This window comes from Drosophila ficusphila, unplaced genomic scaffold, assembly GCF_018152265.1.
Source record: "Drosophila ficusphila isolate 14025-0441.05 unplaced genomic scaffold, ASM1815226v1 contig_414, whole genome shotgun sequence".
NCBI classification, from domain to species: Eukaryota; Metazoa; Arthropoda; class Insecta; order Diptera; family Drosophilidae; genus Drosophila; species Drosophila ficusphila.
Genome location: NW_025064328.1, coordinates 2,443,016 through 2,459,411, shown reverse-complemented (window position 1 = coordinate 2,459,411; position 16,396 = coordinate 2,443,016). Strand labels below are relative to the sequence as shown.

General features: G+C 43.8%; 6 protein-coding genes across 28 annotated transcripts in view; 3 read left to right on the top strand and 3 right to left on the bottom strand.

Annotated features, from left to right (window-relative positions):
• Positions 1-5,185, top strand: part of LOC108094826 (MAP/microtubule affinity-regulating kinase 3) — a 30,977-nt gene extending 25,792 nt beyond the window's left edge. For 22 of the 23 annotated variants that reach the window (XM_043208192.1, XM_017195617.2, XM_017195620.2 and 19 more), the window contains 3 exons: positions 2,389-2,538; positions 2,602-2,720; positions 2,787-5,185. In XM_043208192.1, coding sequence (XP_043064127.1) covers positions 2,389-2,538; positions 2,602-2,720; positions 2,787-2,845 — 328 coding nt within the window. In that variant the 3' untranslated portion in view covers positions 2,846-5,185. Of the gene's footprint in view, positions 1-607; positions 2,049-2,388; positions 2,539-2,601; positions 2,721-2,786 lie in introns of those variants that run through there. The other variant, XM_043208198.1, reaches the window with a different exon arrangement.
• On the top strand, positions 3,095-3,547 carry LOC108094735 (RNA-binding protein Raly-like). The gene has a single exon (XM_017195482.1). The coding sequence runs from the start codon at positions 3,095-3,097 to the stop codon at positions 3,545-3,547; it is 453 nt and encodes a 150-aa protein (XP_017050971.1).
• On the bottom strand, positions 4,986-6,331 carry LOC108094831 (tubulin-folding cofactor B). Its single transcript, XM_017195623.2, has 4 exons — positions 6,086-6,331; positions 5,655-6,026; positions 5,471-5,592; positions 4,986-5,413 (listed from the first exon to the last, which is right to left on the bottom strand). Exons 1-4 carry the CDS (start codon positions 6,206-6,208, stop codon positions 5,296-5,298), a joined length of 735 nt encoding a protein of 244 aa, XP_017051112.1. The 5' UTR covers positions 6,209-6,331; the 3' UTR covers positions 4,986-5,295.
• A 190-nt stretch (positions 6,332-6,521) lies between these two features.
• On the bottom strand, positions 6,522-11,470 carry LOC108094934 (WD repeat-containing protein 19). Its single transcript, XM_017195794.2, is given in 10 exon segments — positions 6,522-6,739; positions 6,803-7,172; positions 7,225-7,693; positions 7,695-8,309; positions 8,375-8,555; positions 8,622-8,904; positions 8,967-9,543; positions 9,605-10,217; positions 10,299-11,024; positions 11,077-11,470. Coding segments are annotated over 10 exon segments (4,101 nt in total). The 5' UTR covers positions 11,238-11,470; the 3' UTR covers positions 6,522-6,633.
• A 136-nt stretch (positions 11,471-11,606) lies between these two features.
• On the top strand, positions 11,607-13,673 carry LOC108094898 (rab proteins geranylgeranyltransferase component A). The gene is made up of 3 exons (XM_017195743.2): positions 11,607-11,773; positions 11,839-12,927; positions 12,991-13,673. The coding sequence occupies exons 1-3, from the start codon at positions 11,725-11,727 to the stop codon at positions 13,389-13,391; spliced, it is 1,539 nt and encodes a 512-aa protein (XP_017051232.1). The 5' UTR covers positions 11,607-11,724; the 3' UTR covers positions 13,392-13,673.
• A 169-nt stretch (positions 13,674-13,842) lies between these two features.
• LOC108094897 (serine/threonine-protein kinase hippo) lies at positions 13,843-16,386 on the bottom strand. The gene is given in 3 exon segments (XM_017195742.2): positions 13,843-14,945; positions 15,009-15,884; positions 15,887-16,386. Coding segments are annotated over 3 exon segments (1,929 nt in total). The 5' UTR covers positions 16,230-16,386; the 3' UTR covers positions 13,843-14,235.
• Between the last annotated feature and the right edge of the window lie 10 nt (positions 16,387-16,396).

Below are 16,396 nucleotides of genomic sequence, written 5' to 3'. Positions count from 1 at the left end.
CATATGTGAAAACGTGCAAACTGTTATACATGTTATACTATACGGAACTGAATCCATAATCTGATCTGATTGGCCGGCAACAAAGCAAAGGGCCAACGTCTGTCGCTTCCTCTCTACGCTCTCAAAATCTCCGTCACACCTTTAGTTTGTTTTATTCTCAATTGATTTCTTACGAATACATATACTATATAAATATTGCGTAGTTTTCTAATCCTGTATATCCACGTTTGCTTTGTACAACTATGTACTTCCATTATATCACCTCACGCTAGGAAGGCTCTTTTGTTCTTGTCTCTTACTTTCATTTATTAAATACATGATTCAATTAATTACGATAATGCTCTTTGACGAAAAAGCAAAAACAAAAAAAAGAAAAGATGAAAAGAGAATAAATGTGAAACGTACAATGTACGATGTACTTATCAGTTGAAGAACAATTGCGTTTACTTTTCTTTTTCTATGAAGAAACATGAAAAATGAAACTTACCATTATTCCGTTTTATTCTTATCTGTCTTCTTTGGTTTCATTTCTGGTATTTGTTTTACCCATTATTAATATTTTTTCCAGCCGTGAATAATTTGTTTAAAATTTTTTCTTTAATTTTAGGCCAAACCAGTAATTAACAAAACAAGCATTAACTACTTCTTGTTAATAGTTCTAAAACTGAAACTGAAACAAACGATTCCCCTAGAGTAAACGCGCGTGACGGAGAGGTTCAGATATGAACAGACAGACACAGATATGGTCGAATCCAATCGGATCGCTCTGATCGGATCGGATCGGGATACGATACTGTTCCCGTTGCCGTTGCCGATCCGATGATATCGCTTTCGATTTCTATTCCGATTCCGGTTTCGATTCGAACCCCTTCAAATGAACACCGACAACGTTGAGTTCCGTTGCGTTAATTGAAATTTCACAAATACGCCTATGTTTTATTACAATTATTAACTAATTATACATATAAATTTATATAAATTAAAGATACATATACATATATTTAAAAGTAAAGCAACAACAAACAGAAATTACGAAACCCTTTGTTTTCATTGTTTGTAAAACGATGCGAGGAGCGCCCAGCAATAAATAATTAAATAAAACAAAACAAATCGAAACGAAACCGAAACAAACAAAAATCAAATAAGAAATTCAAGATATGATTAATGCAATAATCAGAGAGAACCCTGACTACTATTGCTGTCACTGTCACGATTACAGATTATATTAACTACTAAATATTACACCTACGAGTACTACCTAAACTACATATATATTTATGTTAAATGCGTATCGCAATTATAGTTAATAAAATAAACAATGTCACTGAGGAAGTGAGCGTGAGATAAAACTGCAAAAATAAAATTAACTTAAGCCTAACAACTCAACTAAACCGATCTAAACTGAACTAGAGTGCGTGGTGTCGTCACCTACATCATTATCTTATAGTGACCACAATGAAACACCAAAAGAAGTTGCTAATTTTGTAACGATGATCTTGAATTTTATTTAGCGAACTTTGTATTTATATGTATGTGTATGTATGTATGGATCTGTATTTGTATTTCGATATGAGCTTGAATTAAATTGTATCCGTGGATCGTACAATCAGATATCAATCCAATCCAATCCAATCCAATCAAACAAACAAACCAACCAACCAACCAAGCAGCCAGCCAGCCAACTAACGATCTTGCAATTCATAATCCCCCACTGTTGTGCAGAAGCTGAACACTGAGCGCAGAAAGCAGACGTGCAGCGTATCTAGTTTTTAAGCATACCACGTAGTCACTAAAACAATACAAAGCGATACATTAAAACAAATTAAACTTAAATTCAAGGAATAACAATGTATTACCACTAGTGCATGTGACCATTTTATTTGTACAGCTGATTATCTATAGATCGTGTTATTATCGGGCGCCTTCAGTGGCTCGACCAGTAGTTATCTATACATATTAAGTTTCAAAGAAATAACGCATAATTAAAACAATTGATAATTTAATAAATCCATAATAAATGATGTGAAACATTTGTGAGCAAAAGAATATCCACACGCATTTCAATTTTATTTAATTTTCAATTAACAGTTGCATTTGCTGGCCATTTGTTCTGGGAATTCAATAATAATTATTCGAGTTTTAAATAACTTCATGTCACCAGCAAATTTGCGGTCAGACCATTAAAACTATTCTTACAGAATTGACTTACTGAGGACATGTCTAGCTTCATTATTAAAAATCATTCAAAAATAAATAACAAAAAATGTTTGTTGTAATTTAATAAAAAAGATCTGAGTAAACACCCAAAATTCCAGAACAGAAGTGAATAACTGTAACGCTTGTGGACCGCGAGACTTTCCATACTATAAACTGGTTGTATATTTTCAGTCCCACAACATCAGACGAGTCGGCAAAACCAAGAGTTTTACGATTTACATGGTCCATGAAAACCACTTCGCCTCTGATGCCCGATCAGATAATGCAAAAGATCCGCGAAGTGCTGGACCAGAACAATTGCGACTACGAGCAGCGCGAACGGTGAGTAATAATAAATAACTGAATGTGCAGACATTGTATAACATTTGCTATTATCATCATTAGATTCGTTCTTTGGTGCGTACATGGAGATCCAAATACGGACTCTTTGGTGCAATGGGAAATCGAGGTGTGCAAGCTGCCTCGTCTCTCTCTAAATGGAGTGCGCTTTAAGCGAATCTCTGGTGCGTATTAAATATATAATGTATTAAAAATATAATGTAATAACTGGGTTAATGATTGCTCTGCAGGCACCAGCATTGGATTCAAGAACATTGCGTCTCGCATTGCTTTTGACCTCCGGCTGTGACTTAACCAAACGAACAACGAGGGGAATGCGGCCGCCGCCGCCACGCGGGCCACTGATCCATCCGACAACATATCCACCGCCAATTGTCGGAGGTCGAGCAATGACAGCACCTCCCGGCTGTCGGAGCTTTCGCTTCTTTGTCGCTCGTTGACCAGCCAGCAGGGCTCCCAGCGACGCAAGAAGAGCAGGCTGTCCACCGGTGGCAGCGAGGATCAGAAGAAATCCAACTCGTTGCTGTCGGCGTTCCAAATGTACTCTCCCTTCAGTTCCAAGGAGAACTTGCAGTCCAGCGAGGAGGTGGAAGATCTGCAGGTGATTGACACACAGCCCGGACACTCTGTGGATGTGCCACTCTTCGCTGACTTTAGCCCAATAAATCCAATAATGGAAGAGGATGCAGAGGGCGTTGAGGGTAAAACCAGTGAAGCCAAAGGAACTCACGTTGGCGGTGGACAAAAGGGCAAGGGAGACGGTGGCGGCGGTGGCGGTGGCGGTGGAGGCAATCGATTGAAGCGAAACATCAAGCACACCGGGAGCCTAATTGTGCGCAAATTAACTGCCGGCAGGCACAGTGAAGCCGATAAGAAGGGTGCGACTGGAAAGAAGGATAAGGAGCAGCAGGAAGTGGCGGACACGGATAAGGAGAAACCAAGCAGCAAGCCGGAGGGCAAAGTCGCCATGCTACGCACCACAACCCTCTAATGAAATGGAACATGGCCGTGGCATTGGCAATGCGTTTAAATGTGGGGCAGTTTGTATCTATTGAATGAGTAATAATGATGGCAATGCGGCGAATCCCTGCTGGAATCTCAAGAAAAAAAAAATAATGTTAGCATCTCTCCGTAGATCGAACGTATTGAATATATAACTACACATTACAATCAAGCAGACAAACTCCTCTATCTATCCACACTGACATGCATTAGCACCCGCATAAATACGCACATATTTACATACGTTAATTAATAGGAACCTAGTTAATGGGCCAGCAATATTGGTCATCGAGCTGGAGGCAAGATGAAACACAAGTGAATTAAGGGTAACAGAAACACCACTCAATAAAACAGTAACAATAAATATTAACAAGAAACCAATCAACGCTCTATAAACTGCATTTATGTGTCGATATCCAGTAAACAATTTTGCTTGGCAAACAAACGATCAAAGAACACAATTTCATAGGTATCCGACTCGGGTTATTTCTTTTCTAAAGTTTTTTCAAGGTATGATTAACAAATATTATATATCAATGATTGTATCGAAAATTGGACAGCCAAAGTTCATCTTCTACTATATTGAAATGTGCCCAACACGAAACACCAAACCATCTTTGTAATTATTAGACCCGTGCTCGAATATGTAGTTGGTACTTATACCTGATATTTATGTTTATTTCCTTCGATTTGAACAGTTCATAGAACTCACAGACAACAAATGTATGTATATTACTGTTAAGGCTACAAGTTTACTAACGACACCACTCCGAAACATGTAACACGCAGATGCAATTGTGGCCAATTGTTACCTAGTTTCCACTAAGTTCACTTACCCCCGAGGAAAAGACGAGCCAGTGGCTATTCAGGGCCATTCTCCATGCAATTGTTGAATGTTTCTGAAGCATACTTTAATGTGTTACGAAAAAGAAAGTAAATGGGAATTAAAGAAGGAGCGATCTCAAGTGAGATGTAGAAAAAAAGACGACCATTTATCTAAGTTGTGGAGGCTCAAAACAGTCTATATATACCAAAACATATACATAGTTGCAAATCAAGTTGTCTTCATCATGATTGTGACGCATTTCTGTAATTCTTAACTTTCGAGAAAAGCATGCATCGTTTTATATATTTGTTGTTAAATGACAGCTAATTGAAACTTATTAATAATTACTAGGACTAGGCAAAACGCGCATAAACACACATACGTATATAATACATGCATAAATATATAAAGCAAGCAGCTTATTACATATACGCCGAGAGATATCCTCAAGTAGAACGCTGGACTCCCTTTTCGAACAAAGAGATATATATCTGCGTAAGCATTGCTAAAACTTCACCTCTTCTATGTTTCTGTTGTCAGCAATCTGCGGTCAGTAAAGTAAATGTCACGCCCAGATCCATATTGCACAATATGCTAGATGTATACTTATTTCCGGTATTTATTTTGGTTTTCAAATGGTTGAGTTAATGTAAAAGAAAGCAAAATAATTGAGAACACCATTAAATCAGAATTATGATAAAGCCGATTATAGAATTTACGAATAATCATGTTGTAAGAATATCTGGATATACATACATACATAGATGTTTTAATTAATAAATACAAAATGGCATAACTAAATTAGTGTTGTGATTTCCTGCGAACAAATAGTTTAAGTGCCTTGTAAGTCTTTTGGTTAAAGTGGCATGTGCGATGCGAGATGTTGTGAACTGTGGCCGTGCCCGATATTCTCAGAGTTCGTCATCCATGTTAAAGTCCTCCGGAGGAAAATCGCCAACCGTGACGGACAAAGGTGAAACAAAGCCGCCGTAATTTGGAGCACAGCTGAAGTAGGCTTTTCCACCGAAACTGTAATAGGATACTTGTAGAGCTTGAAGCAAAAAGTTAACGAAGAAGTAAAGTTACCTTCCATTGTTTTTTCCCAGAGGTTCGTCATATTCGATGCCAATAAAATGACCGGTTTTTCCTTCTAGCTGTCCGTTGTATCTGATTGTTCCCCGTCGGGTTGGATTACCTGGCACTGTGACCTGTACGAAAAACGCTATTTAAGTTAAATGTTCCTAAACTGTAGTGGGTGCAATTAATATACCTGACATCTGCTACCCAAGACGCACAGCTCCGCCTTCTTCTGGACCTCCTCCGCTTGAAGACGCCTCTTTTCTTCCGCCAGTTGCATTTCCTCCTCGTTGTACTTGCCCATGCGATTCTGCTTGAGGTAGTTGCGCACGGAATCGGTCCTCTGGTCGTACTGATCCGTGGTCAGTTCGAATTTCTCCACGGGGGCACTGTCAAATGAGAAGGTAGCAAAGCTATCGATGACGTGCAACCGGAGACCATCACAGTTGGCATAGTAACCCAGCTGGGCGTCGTTATTGTCCAGCGTGGATAGGCAGGTGTCTCCTTTGAAGACCTGCACCTTCATTGTTCCCGCACATCCGCCTGTCAGGATCTCCAGCTTGTTCTGTAGACAATTTTTGGGATATCAATACATATATTTGCCTTATCCGTTGGATTACCCACCTTGAGCTGGGCAACTGTGAGATCCTTTGCAAACTTCACCTCAAAGGCGACCGCATCGTTGTGCGAATTGGACACATTCGCCTTGATGAAATCAGATTTGCCCGTTTCAATTATTTGAGACATGACGCGTTTCTCTTATTATTTTGCAATGGAATGGAGAAAATGTTTTGTAAAAAAAAAGCCACAAAAACCGGGTGTTGTGGGTTTATTGATTGAAATTATGACTAACAAAAACCGTGTCGGCTGTAAGCAAAAAAGGGACTAAAGCGTTTTAAAGAGCTTAAGAAAAATACTAAAAATATCAAAACATCCGTTACGGTATATGTAACTGGTTTTTAAATTTTTAAGAACATTAAAATAGAAACTTTTTGGATTTCAATTTCTGAATGGTTATTTTAGTTTCTTGGTTTCAATAAAATATAAAACAAGTTTTTTTTTGTGATATATCAAGTGTATTTTGTGCTTTGCAGTTTATAAGTAAATATTTTTTGGTGTTGTGATGTGATGTGCAGTCTATTCGTTGTCTTCAGTCATTTCATGAATTGATCTTAAGAGGCAGCCAGAATGTAAGGACGAATGTCCTCAACATCTAGGAGCTGCTCCGGCGCCACTTGCTCGCCACACATAGGGCACTCTCCATTCTCTGACAAAATGCTGCAAGTAAATAATTTGGAAGTCGCTTAAGAAAGTCAAACAAAAAGTTAATACAGAACTCACTTTTCCATCTCAGCGCGGAAGCAAAGAAAATCGCATTGCGGGCAGGAAGTCATGAGCTGCTTGATGATGTGCTGCCCAGTGGCGATGCAGATGGGCAATGTGGTTTTGCAGCTGTAGCAGGTCACCTCCATGTTGGCCAGGTTCGAGTCGCAGATGGGACACTCCATGGTTTCGTCGTCGATCTCGTCCCGCAACTGCTTGATTCCTTTGGGAGCCTTGCGTACAATGGACTCGATCTTCTTTGCATACCGTGAGTCAAGTTGGTTCCTGTAATCCGGACGCATCAGTGTGGAGGCATAGGTAAACGCTGACTTCTTGAGCCCAGCCCGATGACACTCAATAACCGTAGAGGTTAAAATTGGAATTATATCTGTACAGAAACAATTAATTAAAAAGAACACTTTAAAAATACAATCACTTACGCTCTGGAAACTGTGATATACAGGCTGCCACTTGAACCAAAAGCTTTGCTGCCAGTAAATGATTACCCAATTTTACGTGAATTCGCACCAATGTATAGCGATGTAGTAAAATAAACTGATGTCTCATCTCAGCCGTTACTGATAGATTATTTCGTCGCAATTCCTGGTACATGGAGTACAGTAAATCTCTTGCCGACTTGTAGTTTCCAGCAAGCTGTTCCTGGTTGGCGATAATAACCGCCGTCTTGGCCGCATCCTTGTAGTGCTTCCTTGCCATATACAAACGAAATAAATAACGTGGATCCTTGGGCACTCCGTCGACTTCGCCCAACAGAAACTCAATAAGCTGGGAGGCCAGCTGTTCGTTGTTAGATGTGGCCACACAGTCAATTGCCAGGGACAAGGAGACCTGTTCCTCGTTGTTGAATGCCGAGGCTTTGAGCAAAAACCTCAACGCCTTGGTAAATTCCCCTGGCCAAAAAGTAGTATTTGCCTGCCAGGAGTGTATACTTTTCGCCTTCGAAGTAATGAGCCAAGGCAAGATAGTCAGAGGATTTTGCGTTCTCATATCGCTCCAGAAGCTCTCCATGACGCCTCAACTTGTTGTGTCGCTGGGCAAGGGCGAAGGCCTCCTCGACGCAGCCACAGATGACGAGAAACTGAAGCGCCTGCTCTACGTCGCCAATCTTCTGATAGAACTTGGCCAATAGTTTGGCCGCATCCATTGACCGGGACTCCAAAACGATTTCAGAGGCTGCATGGGGATCGCACAGGTGGTCTAGATAAATCCTAACACAGGCATCCAAGTCGCCTGCAATGCGATAGCTCCTTATTGCCTCCTCGAAGTGACCGTCGTTCTCCTTCGCCTTTGCATAGGCCGCATGAAGTTTAGTGCTTTTAACTTTGGGTAAGACATTATTAGCCTTGTTCCACATTTTTAAAGCGATGTAGTGGCCACAAGCCTCGTCATAGAAACCACCACGCTCGTACAACCCAGCTGCCTCTGTAAGATGTCCAACTGTGGCCAAAAGCTCGGCGCAGTCAAAAAGAAGCTGCCGATCTTCCAACTCTACGGCATATTGAATCTTTAAGAAAAGATAAATATTAAATTTATTGTTTTTTGTTTAAGTAAAAAGTGAGAGAGATTTACCCCTCGTCTGAAGTCGCCCGCTCTTATAGATGTCCTAGCAATGCCCATTTTGCAAAGTCGCACATGCTCCTCAAACTCGGGAGAACTCTCTATTAGAGCAGTAGTATCAGACTCCTTGCTGTTGATCAAATCCTCCTTGTAGCCCTTCTCGTAATGATAAAGAGCATCTGCATAGTTCCCTCTGCAAGAAATCAAAAGCATTCAAGCCTGAGGTAAAATGTTGAGGTAAAAACGTTAGATGCCTTACGTGAACTCCAATTGCTGGGCGTACTCCCTAGCTATAAAGGGGACTTCCTGGGGATCATTTTTGTGGGCCAAGAGCAACGCCTGATCCCATTGCAGAAGATCTCGGCAGAGTTCCAAGGCTGCTCTAGTATAAACTCCCTTCAGCATGTGCTCCTTGGCCAGATCGTACTGGCCCAAAAGCGTGCAACAGCAGCCAATAAGCATGTCTAAATCCTCGATGTAGCGCAGTTCTCCCAAGGCATTTACCATGGCAGCTTCACCCAACTGGCGATAGGTTCGAATGGCTGTAAATACGGCAAGCATTATATATTAGAAGGAAGTTAATTGAAGGAAAGTCTTTTCCTACCTATATCAGGTTCCAAATCAGCAATGGCCTGCTCCCCGAATTCTCGCCAGGCACTACTAAGATTCATTTGCTTGCACAGTTTGTAGGCTTCATCGTAGTTCCTCAGCCGCAGAAGCACCTGAAGATTCGCCGTCTGACTGTTGCTGGGATTTACGACATGGGTGCTGAGCGACTGCGTGGCATACTGGCCACCATCTATGTGCAGGGCCATTTCCCCGCCACACAATAGCAGAGGAAACTGTCCGGGATTGAGCTTGGTTTCTCCCACTTTCAAGGTGTGTGTCCCCTGCACAGAGTGGCGCACAAAAGTGTGCGTATTCACGATTCTTCCGTCGTAGCTAATAAATATGTTTGGCTGCGTGAGGTCCCACAAGCAACCAAGGCACTGCTTGGGAATATCTGGAATGAGCAAAGCCTCCTCTACAACGGGTAAAAAGACATAACCCTGAGAGTGCTCATCTATAAATATGACTTTGGTGCCTTCGATGTCCATAAACAGCTGCCTGATGCCCATGCTATGCCGGTAGATCGTACAGCTGTCCCACTTCTCCAGGGAGTAGAACACCAGGTGGCCGATCTAAAAGTCCAAAAACATCGTTTAAATTCGTTAAAACTTTTTAGTCTAAGCCCCGACTTACATCAGTTGCAAATATCAGCAGCTCCTGACTCAGGGCGAAACACGTAATCACCGCATCGCTAGGCATGTTGGGTAGCGCGGTAGGAAAAACGGCCTGTAGTTTATCCTTGCAGTTAGGATTGTCGGCGGTTATGGCCTGAAGGATGAGCTGTGGCGGGCAGAGGGCTGCACAGTAGTCGGCATTTAGCCTCATGCTCTCTACGCTTCGTGGAAAGTCCCTCTCGCTCAAAGGACGCGGTTCTTCGCCCAGGCTTTTTCCGAGATCATAAAACCACACGTGCTTATCGATTCCTGCGGCAAAGTTATAAGGGCCCACGGCCATAAAGGTGGGCTCTCCCTCCAGTGGCAAGCGAAATGGCAGCGATTTTGACTTGTCCGGTGCGTACACGTAGATGGACACCTCAGCCAGACTGCTCAGCAACACAATCCTTGGAGCTGACACGGCGAAAAGGTTCGGTAGCTTTGTCACATATATGTAAACTGTGCCATGGTTCGTAGTCACCGCCAGAAGTTGCCCATCGGGAGACCAGTCAATCATCTGAACCCCGGCATGGTCAGGCACGGTGATGATTCGTTCTGTCTCCTGAAGATTCGTAATTGAGTGAATCTTAATGCTGCTTAAGAATGTAAAATAAATTAGTCTATCTATTCATGTTGGTTTTTGAGAAATGAAAACCATATGTAAATCAACATACCTGTCATCACCGCAGGAGGCAACAATGTCAAGGGTTGGACAATAGGCCAATCCTGTCAGGGTGTCCTTGTGGTTCTTTACCTGCCACAACTCCTGGCCAACGTCCTTGGGATGCGTTGAAATAGCCACCACATGACCATTGGAGAAACCCAACAGAATGTATCCATCGCCGAACCATTTATGCTGCATCAGCGAGCCGTATCGACTTTGGAACCCAAGCTCCGTTGGATTTTCCGGCTCGGGCAGATAGTAGAGGAACAGGGTACGCTTGCCGATGATCATGCTGATGGCATTGTCCCCGGCAATCCGTTCATCGTTGGCCATTTCGGCAAAGTACATGTCGGTGGGTGCGTCTCGCAGCTGGACCACACGCACCGTGTCTCCATCCTCGTTGCTCAACGAGAAGCTTTTGTCCTCCGAACCGAGGGCCAGCAGATTCTGGGCCGACCAGGCGCCGCAGGTGATTCTCTTGCTGTGCTTGCCGAGCACAGGAGTAGGTCGTTTTCCGCTGCCGTGATTGTAGATAGCCAGGTTACCGCGCCCAGTGCCTACAGCAAGTAATTGCTGCTGCTTGGACCAAAGGATGCAGGTCAACGGATCCCGCAGGCCCGTCTCCACGCTGATCTTCTCCTGGCTATTATAGTCCCAAAGCGTTATATTCGGGGAACCACTTGTGATGATGCCCAGCAAATCACCCTCTTGGTCCCAGGCAAATCCCGAACAGAGGCTGGAGGAGAAAAGTTATAAGAAAACTGTTTATGAATCTGGATATAGCGAACCCTGAGAGTATGATGCGCTGCACCAGCTGCCCCTGGCGATTGTACAAGGCCACCGAGCCATCCGTTCCAGTCGTGGCCAATAAAGCCTTCTGCCATATGAAGTAGACATCTCCAATACCGTGCGGTTCCTCATATTTGTAGAGAATCTTCTCAAAGGACATTATTTTGAGTTGTTTCTATCTTGCGGGAGCGAACATTATGCGATCCACAATTTTCCGGCTTTTGTTTACGATTTCTCCGTTTCCATGGTTGCGATTAAACAACTACAACTGTACACCTGCTCTTATATGTGTGTATTCTTATTCCACCTGTTGAATATCTCGCCGGCTTTTTAGTATTTTTTGCAACAGGTGTGTTATTTTTGGATAGCTTTGATTTTTTTAAGATTTCATTTTATTTTGTTGTCTATGTTTAATGTCCAATAAGAAGGTATTGGTTTTGGGCTTCCAACTAAAATTTAACAAATTCAAAAAGTTCAGGAGCGATTGTAAACGTTAGCTAACACTGGTGTCAGCTGTTTGTTGATGTCGTCATTGTTTGTTGCTCATCTCTAATCAGCTGTTTGCGTGTAAATTCGCAATAAATTCACAAAAAGATAATTTTGTCCAAATATTTTCGCTAAAAACTATTCACAATAAGTCGGGAAATATGTCGGATGATCTACCAGAGCAGTTTGACCTGGTGGTCATAGGCACAGGTAAACGCAAATATTATAAAACCAGTTTGCACCACGTATGACTCATTAAATCACACCCTTTTCAGGCTTCACGGAGTCCTGCATCGCTGCTGCGGCCAGCCGAATTGGAAAGTCGGTTCTGCACCTGGACAGCAATGAGTACTACGGGGATGTGTGGAGCTCCTTCGCCATGGATGCACTGTGTGCCCGTTTGGACCAAAAACCCGAACCTCATTCGACATTGCGAAATGGATGGTACTCCTGGCACACCTCGGAAAGCCTAGAAACAGAAACAGGTGAACGGCCGTGGAACAAAGATTCTGTTTTGGCCAAGTCCCGTCGCTTCAGCCTTGATCTTTGCCCACGCATCCTTTATGCTGCCGGGGAGTTGGTACAGCTGCTCATCAAATCAAATATTTGCCGCTACGCCGAATTCCGGGCCGTCGACCATGTGTGCATGCGCCACAACGGCGAAATAGTATCTGTGCCTTGCTCTCGCAGCGATGTATTTAACACCAAGACGCTGACCATCGTAGAGAAACGATTGCTTATGAAATTCCTTACCGCCTGCAATGACTTTGGCGAGGACAAGTGCAACGAGGATTCGCTGGAGTTTCGGGGGCGCACTTTTCTGGAGTACCTGCAAGCGCAGCGGGTGACCGAAAAGATCTCATCGTGCGTTATGCAAGCCATTGCCATGTGCGGCCCCAGCACCAGCTTCGAGGAGGGTATGCAGCGCACTCAGCGATTTCTGGGCAGTCTAGGTCGTTATGGCAATACACCCTTCCTGTTTCCCATGTATGGCTGCGGAGAGCTACCACAATGCTTTTGTCGATTATGCGCGGTTTATGGCGGTATATATTGCCTTAAGCGGGTTGTCGAAGACATTGCCTTGGACTCCAATTCGAACGAGTTCCTTCTGAGCAGCGCAGGAAAAACTTTGCGTGCAAAGAATGTCGTATCAGCCCCAGGTTATTCACCGGTTTCAAAGGACATCGAAATGAAGCCTCACATATCACGTGGATTGTTCATATCGTCCAGTCCGTTGGGCAACGAAGAGCTAAACAAGGGTGGCGGTGGTGTAAATGTTCTGCGACTAGTTGATGCCGATGGAGCTCGAGAAGCTATCTTACTTCAATTATCGCATTATACAGGAGCCTGTCCCGAGGGATTGTGTAAGCATTCGTAGTACTCGTAGTCGGCTGTTGCCATATATTTCATAAATGTGTTTCTTACAGACATCTTCCACTTGACCACACCCGCTGCAAGCGAGGATCCTGCGGCCGATCTAAATGTTTTCACTAGCCAACTTTTTGATCGTTCAAATGCACAAATAATATTTAGATCATATTTCACGATTGCTGTCCAGTCTAACAAAAGTGCCGCCGCCGAACACATATTTTACACAGACCCACCGACCTACGAGTTGGACTATGACATTGCTATTGCCAATGCTCGGCAGATATTTGGCAAACTCTTTCCCGATGCAGACTTTCTACCGAGAGCCCCAGATCCAGAAGAGATTGTGGTCGATGGCGAAGATCCAAGTGCCTTGAACGAACACAGCTTGCCCGAGGACTTGCGGGCTCAGCTGCACGATATGCAGCAGGCAACTCAGGAAATGGATATTCAAGACTAGACGTAATTCAGTATCAAATCAAAAGAGGACACTTTCAATCTCTGAATATCAAATGACAAGAGCTGACCATTGTCGAACTTCAAAGCTGATTAGGTCAAAAGAAAAATTTAATTAATTGTATACAAATTTTGCTTCATATATTCCTATATATTTATTATGTAAATTATTTATAATTGCTAAAAGTACTAGGTATATATAAATGTTTATATGTGAGTGCTTCTGTGCATTTTGCTTAGAGAAATATACTTTCGAAAAATATGCATTCCAATGCGTATAAAAATGTTTCTTCGTTATAATTATTGCTTGACGGGTTGCTGTTTATGTTGTTTTGTTTTTGCACGAAGACAAAAAGGTTTACAAAGAGATTAAGGTTAATAGTTAACAGGGAAGAACGAATAAGAGTAGTCTTACAAATTAGGATAAGGCTTAGGCAGTTGATCATGCGGGCAGCTACAATAAACGCAATACAAATTTTATTCGAACCAATATTAGAAGTTAAATCAATGGAAGCTAAAACATACGAAACGATACAGAAAAGTGATGAAAATAAAAGTGGAACAAACAGAACACATGTATTCGTGCTGGAAGATTCTGCCAACGGTTTCTCTGACCACATTCATTCCTGTTTTCACTGCATTTTACAATAAAGCTTTTGTGTCATTTCATGTGATTGGTTTAAGGCCTTTCCACCAGATTGAATTTGCATAATATATTATATGAACAATTTCTTGAGGATTCAGATTGTAAGTCTTGAGTTTTTGGCAAACTCAACCCTATGCAGAGGCCCTTATGTGAGTTGAAATTCAATTTTCAGTTGTTATGCGAATTTTGTGAGTTGCTATACCTATATTTTAATCAGATTATTATTGATGTTCTGCTGGCGTTTGCGCTTCGCATTCATGGCGTCAACAATTGGCTGCCGCTTGGCATTGTATTTTTTGTTTAGTTGCTCGATCTCAAGCTCCATCTCGTGATCGATGTTGCACAGCCGTTGGTTCAGATCGTCGAAGGTGAGGAACTTGAGAAACTCAAATTCACCCTCCACATACGCGTGCGATTGAGTGTGCATATGCTGATTTTGATATGCGGGCGGCGGTTGAGCTGGAGCCGCAGCCGCGGCCGGGATTCCCTGCTGGCTCATTGGCGTTGCATTGCTGAGAAGCAGATTTTGCTGATTGTTCAGCGCAATGAGCTGTTCGTTCATCAGAGGATAGGCCATAAGAACTTGCTGCTGCTGTTGGTGCTGCTGCAACCCATACTGATTAATGGCAGAGATCTGCTGGAACTGCATTTCCATGTTGTGCTCCCAGTTGTTTAAATCGTTGGCTCCACTGGCCAAGTGCTGTTCCTCCTGCTGATGTTGTTGTTGCTGCTGCTCGGCTGCCGCTGGAGAGTACTCGGTAGCCATGGACTTCTCATCGCCACGAGCGTCCCCTGCGTTCTTGCGATCGAAGTGCTCTAAGAACTGTGGTCTGTAGCGGTTGCGCGGCTTCTGATCGTCGTTAGGCTTCGCTGTTGTAGAGTCATCCGAGTCAGAGTTGATTACCATTGTGCCTGGATATTAACCAAACAGAATTATAATTTATACCTCTACCCATTTCAAGGCCATGTTCTTACCCAAATTCGATTCTAGTTCAACCATTGTACCGCTGTCCACTGCCGGAACGTCCAGAGGAGATGCTGTTGCTGAGGTTGCTGCACCCGCTGTCGAAGGATCCGCACTCTTGCCCAGGTTCCTCAATCCACCCGGCCCCAAAGTACCTTCGTCCACGCCCTGCTCCGCATGCGCAATCATTGTAGCATCGGATGCCGAGCTTTGTTGGTATTCCCCGAACTTCTCTGGCACCAAAGTACCTGGATCTTCTGATATATTGTCTATTATGTTCAGCAATGATTGATTGGCCCGACTTTTGCCCTGGCTGGCGGCCCTTTGCTGCTCGCGAATGGCACAGGTCTCCTCCAACATTGGTTTCAGAATGGAACGGTGTTTGGCATTGCGGATAAATACGTGCTCTAGCAACTCGGTGGCTGTGGCCCGGTCGTCGGGCTCCTTTACCAGGCACTTGCTGACAAAATCGATAAACTCGGTGCTCCAGCGATCCGGTTCTCGAAACGATGGTGGTGGCTTTTGGGGAATCATAAAGATGGCGCGCATGGGGTGAATATCGCCGTAGGGGGGCTTTCCTTCGGCCATTTCCAGAGCTGTTATGCCCAGCGACCATATGTCCGCCACGCAATCGTAGCCAATCTCCTCAATGACCTCGGGAGCCATCCAGAAGGGCGTTCCGATCACTGTGTTCCTCTTGGCCATCGTGTCAGTGAGCTGACCGGCGACTCCGAAGTCTGCCAATTTGGCATAGCCCTCGGTGTTAAGCAGGATGTTGGCCGCCTTGATGTCGCGATGGATCTTGCGACGCAGGTGCAGGTAGACCAGGCCCTTTAGCGTATCCGACATTATAGTGGCGATCTCGTCCTCCGTGAGAGTCTTTTTCGCAGCCGTATGATGTCTGAGACGCTGCCGGCGCCGCAATACTCCATGCAGATCCACAGGTCACACTGCTTGAAGTAGGAGCCGTAGTAGCGGACCACGTATGGCGAGTCGCACTGTTGCATAATGGATATCTCTTTAATGATCTCGTGCAGATCGGACTCGACTGGCACCAGTTTGATGGCCACGATCGACTTGCTCTCCCTGTGGAGCGCATAGTACACCGACCCGTAGCTCCCCTCGCCCAGCTTGTGTTTTATGTCGAAGACCTTCTCCGGCGGCTGCAGCAGCGACTCTTCCGACAGCTTCTTCAGCTCGCCGATCGAGTTGGAGGACATGTGGGCCTCCATCGTTTTGTTCCCCCGATCCCCGTTGGCGTTGATGTTGCGCAAATCTTGCGGATTTAGGACGAAAACACACAGATAATTGGCAATTCACAGCGACATGTCACTCTCTATATATGTACAATTGTATTCCATTGTCCATCGTCCATCGATAGCAAAAGGTGCAAAAGTGT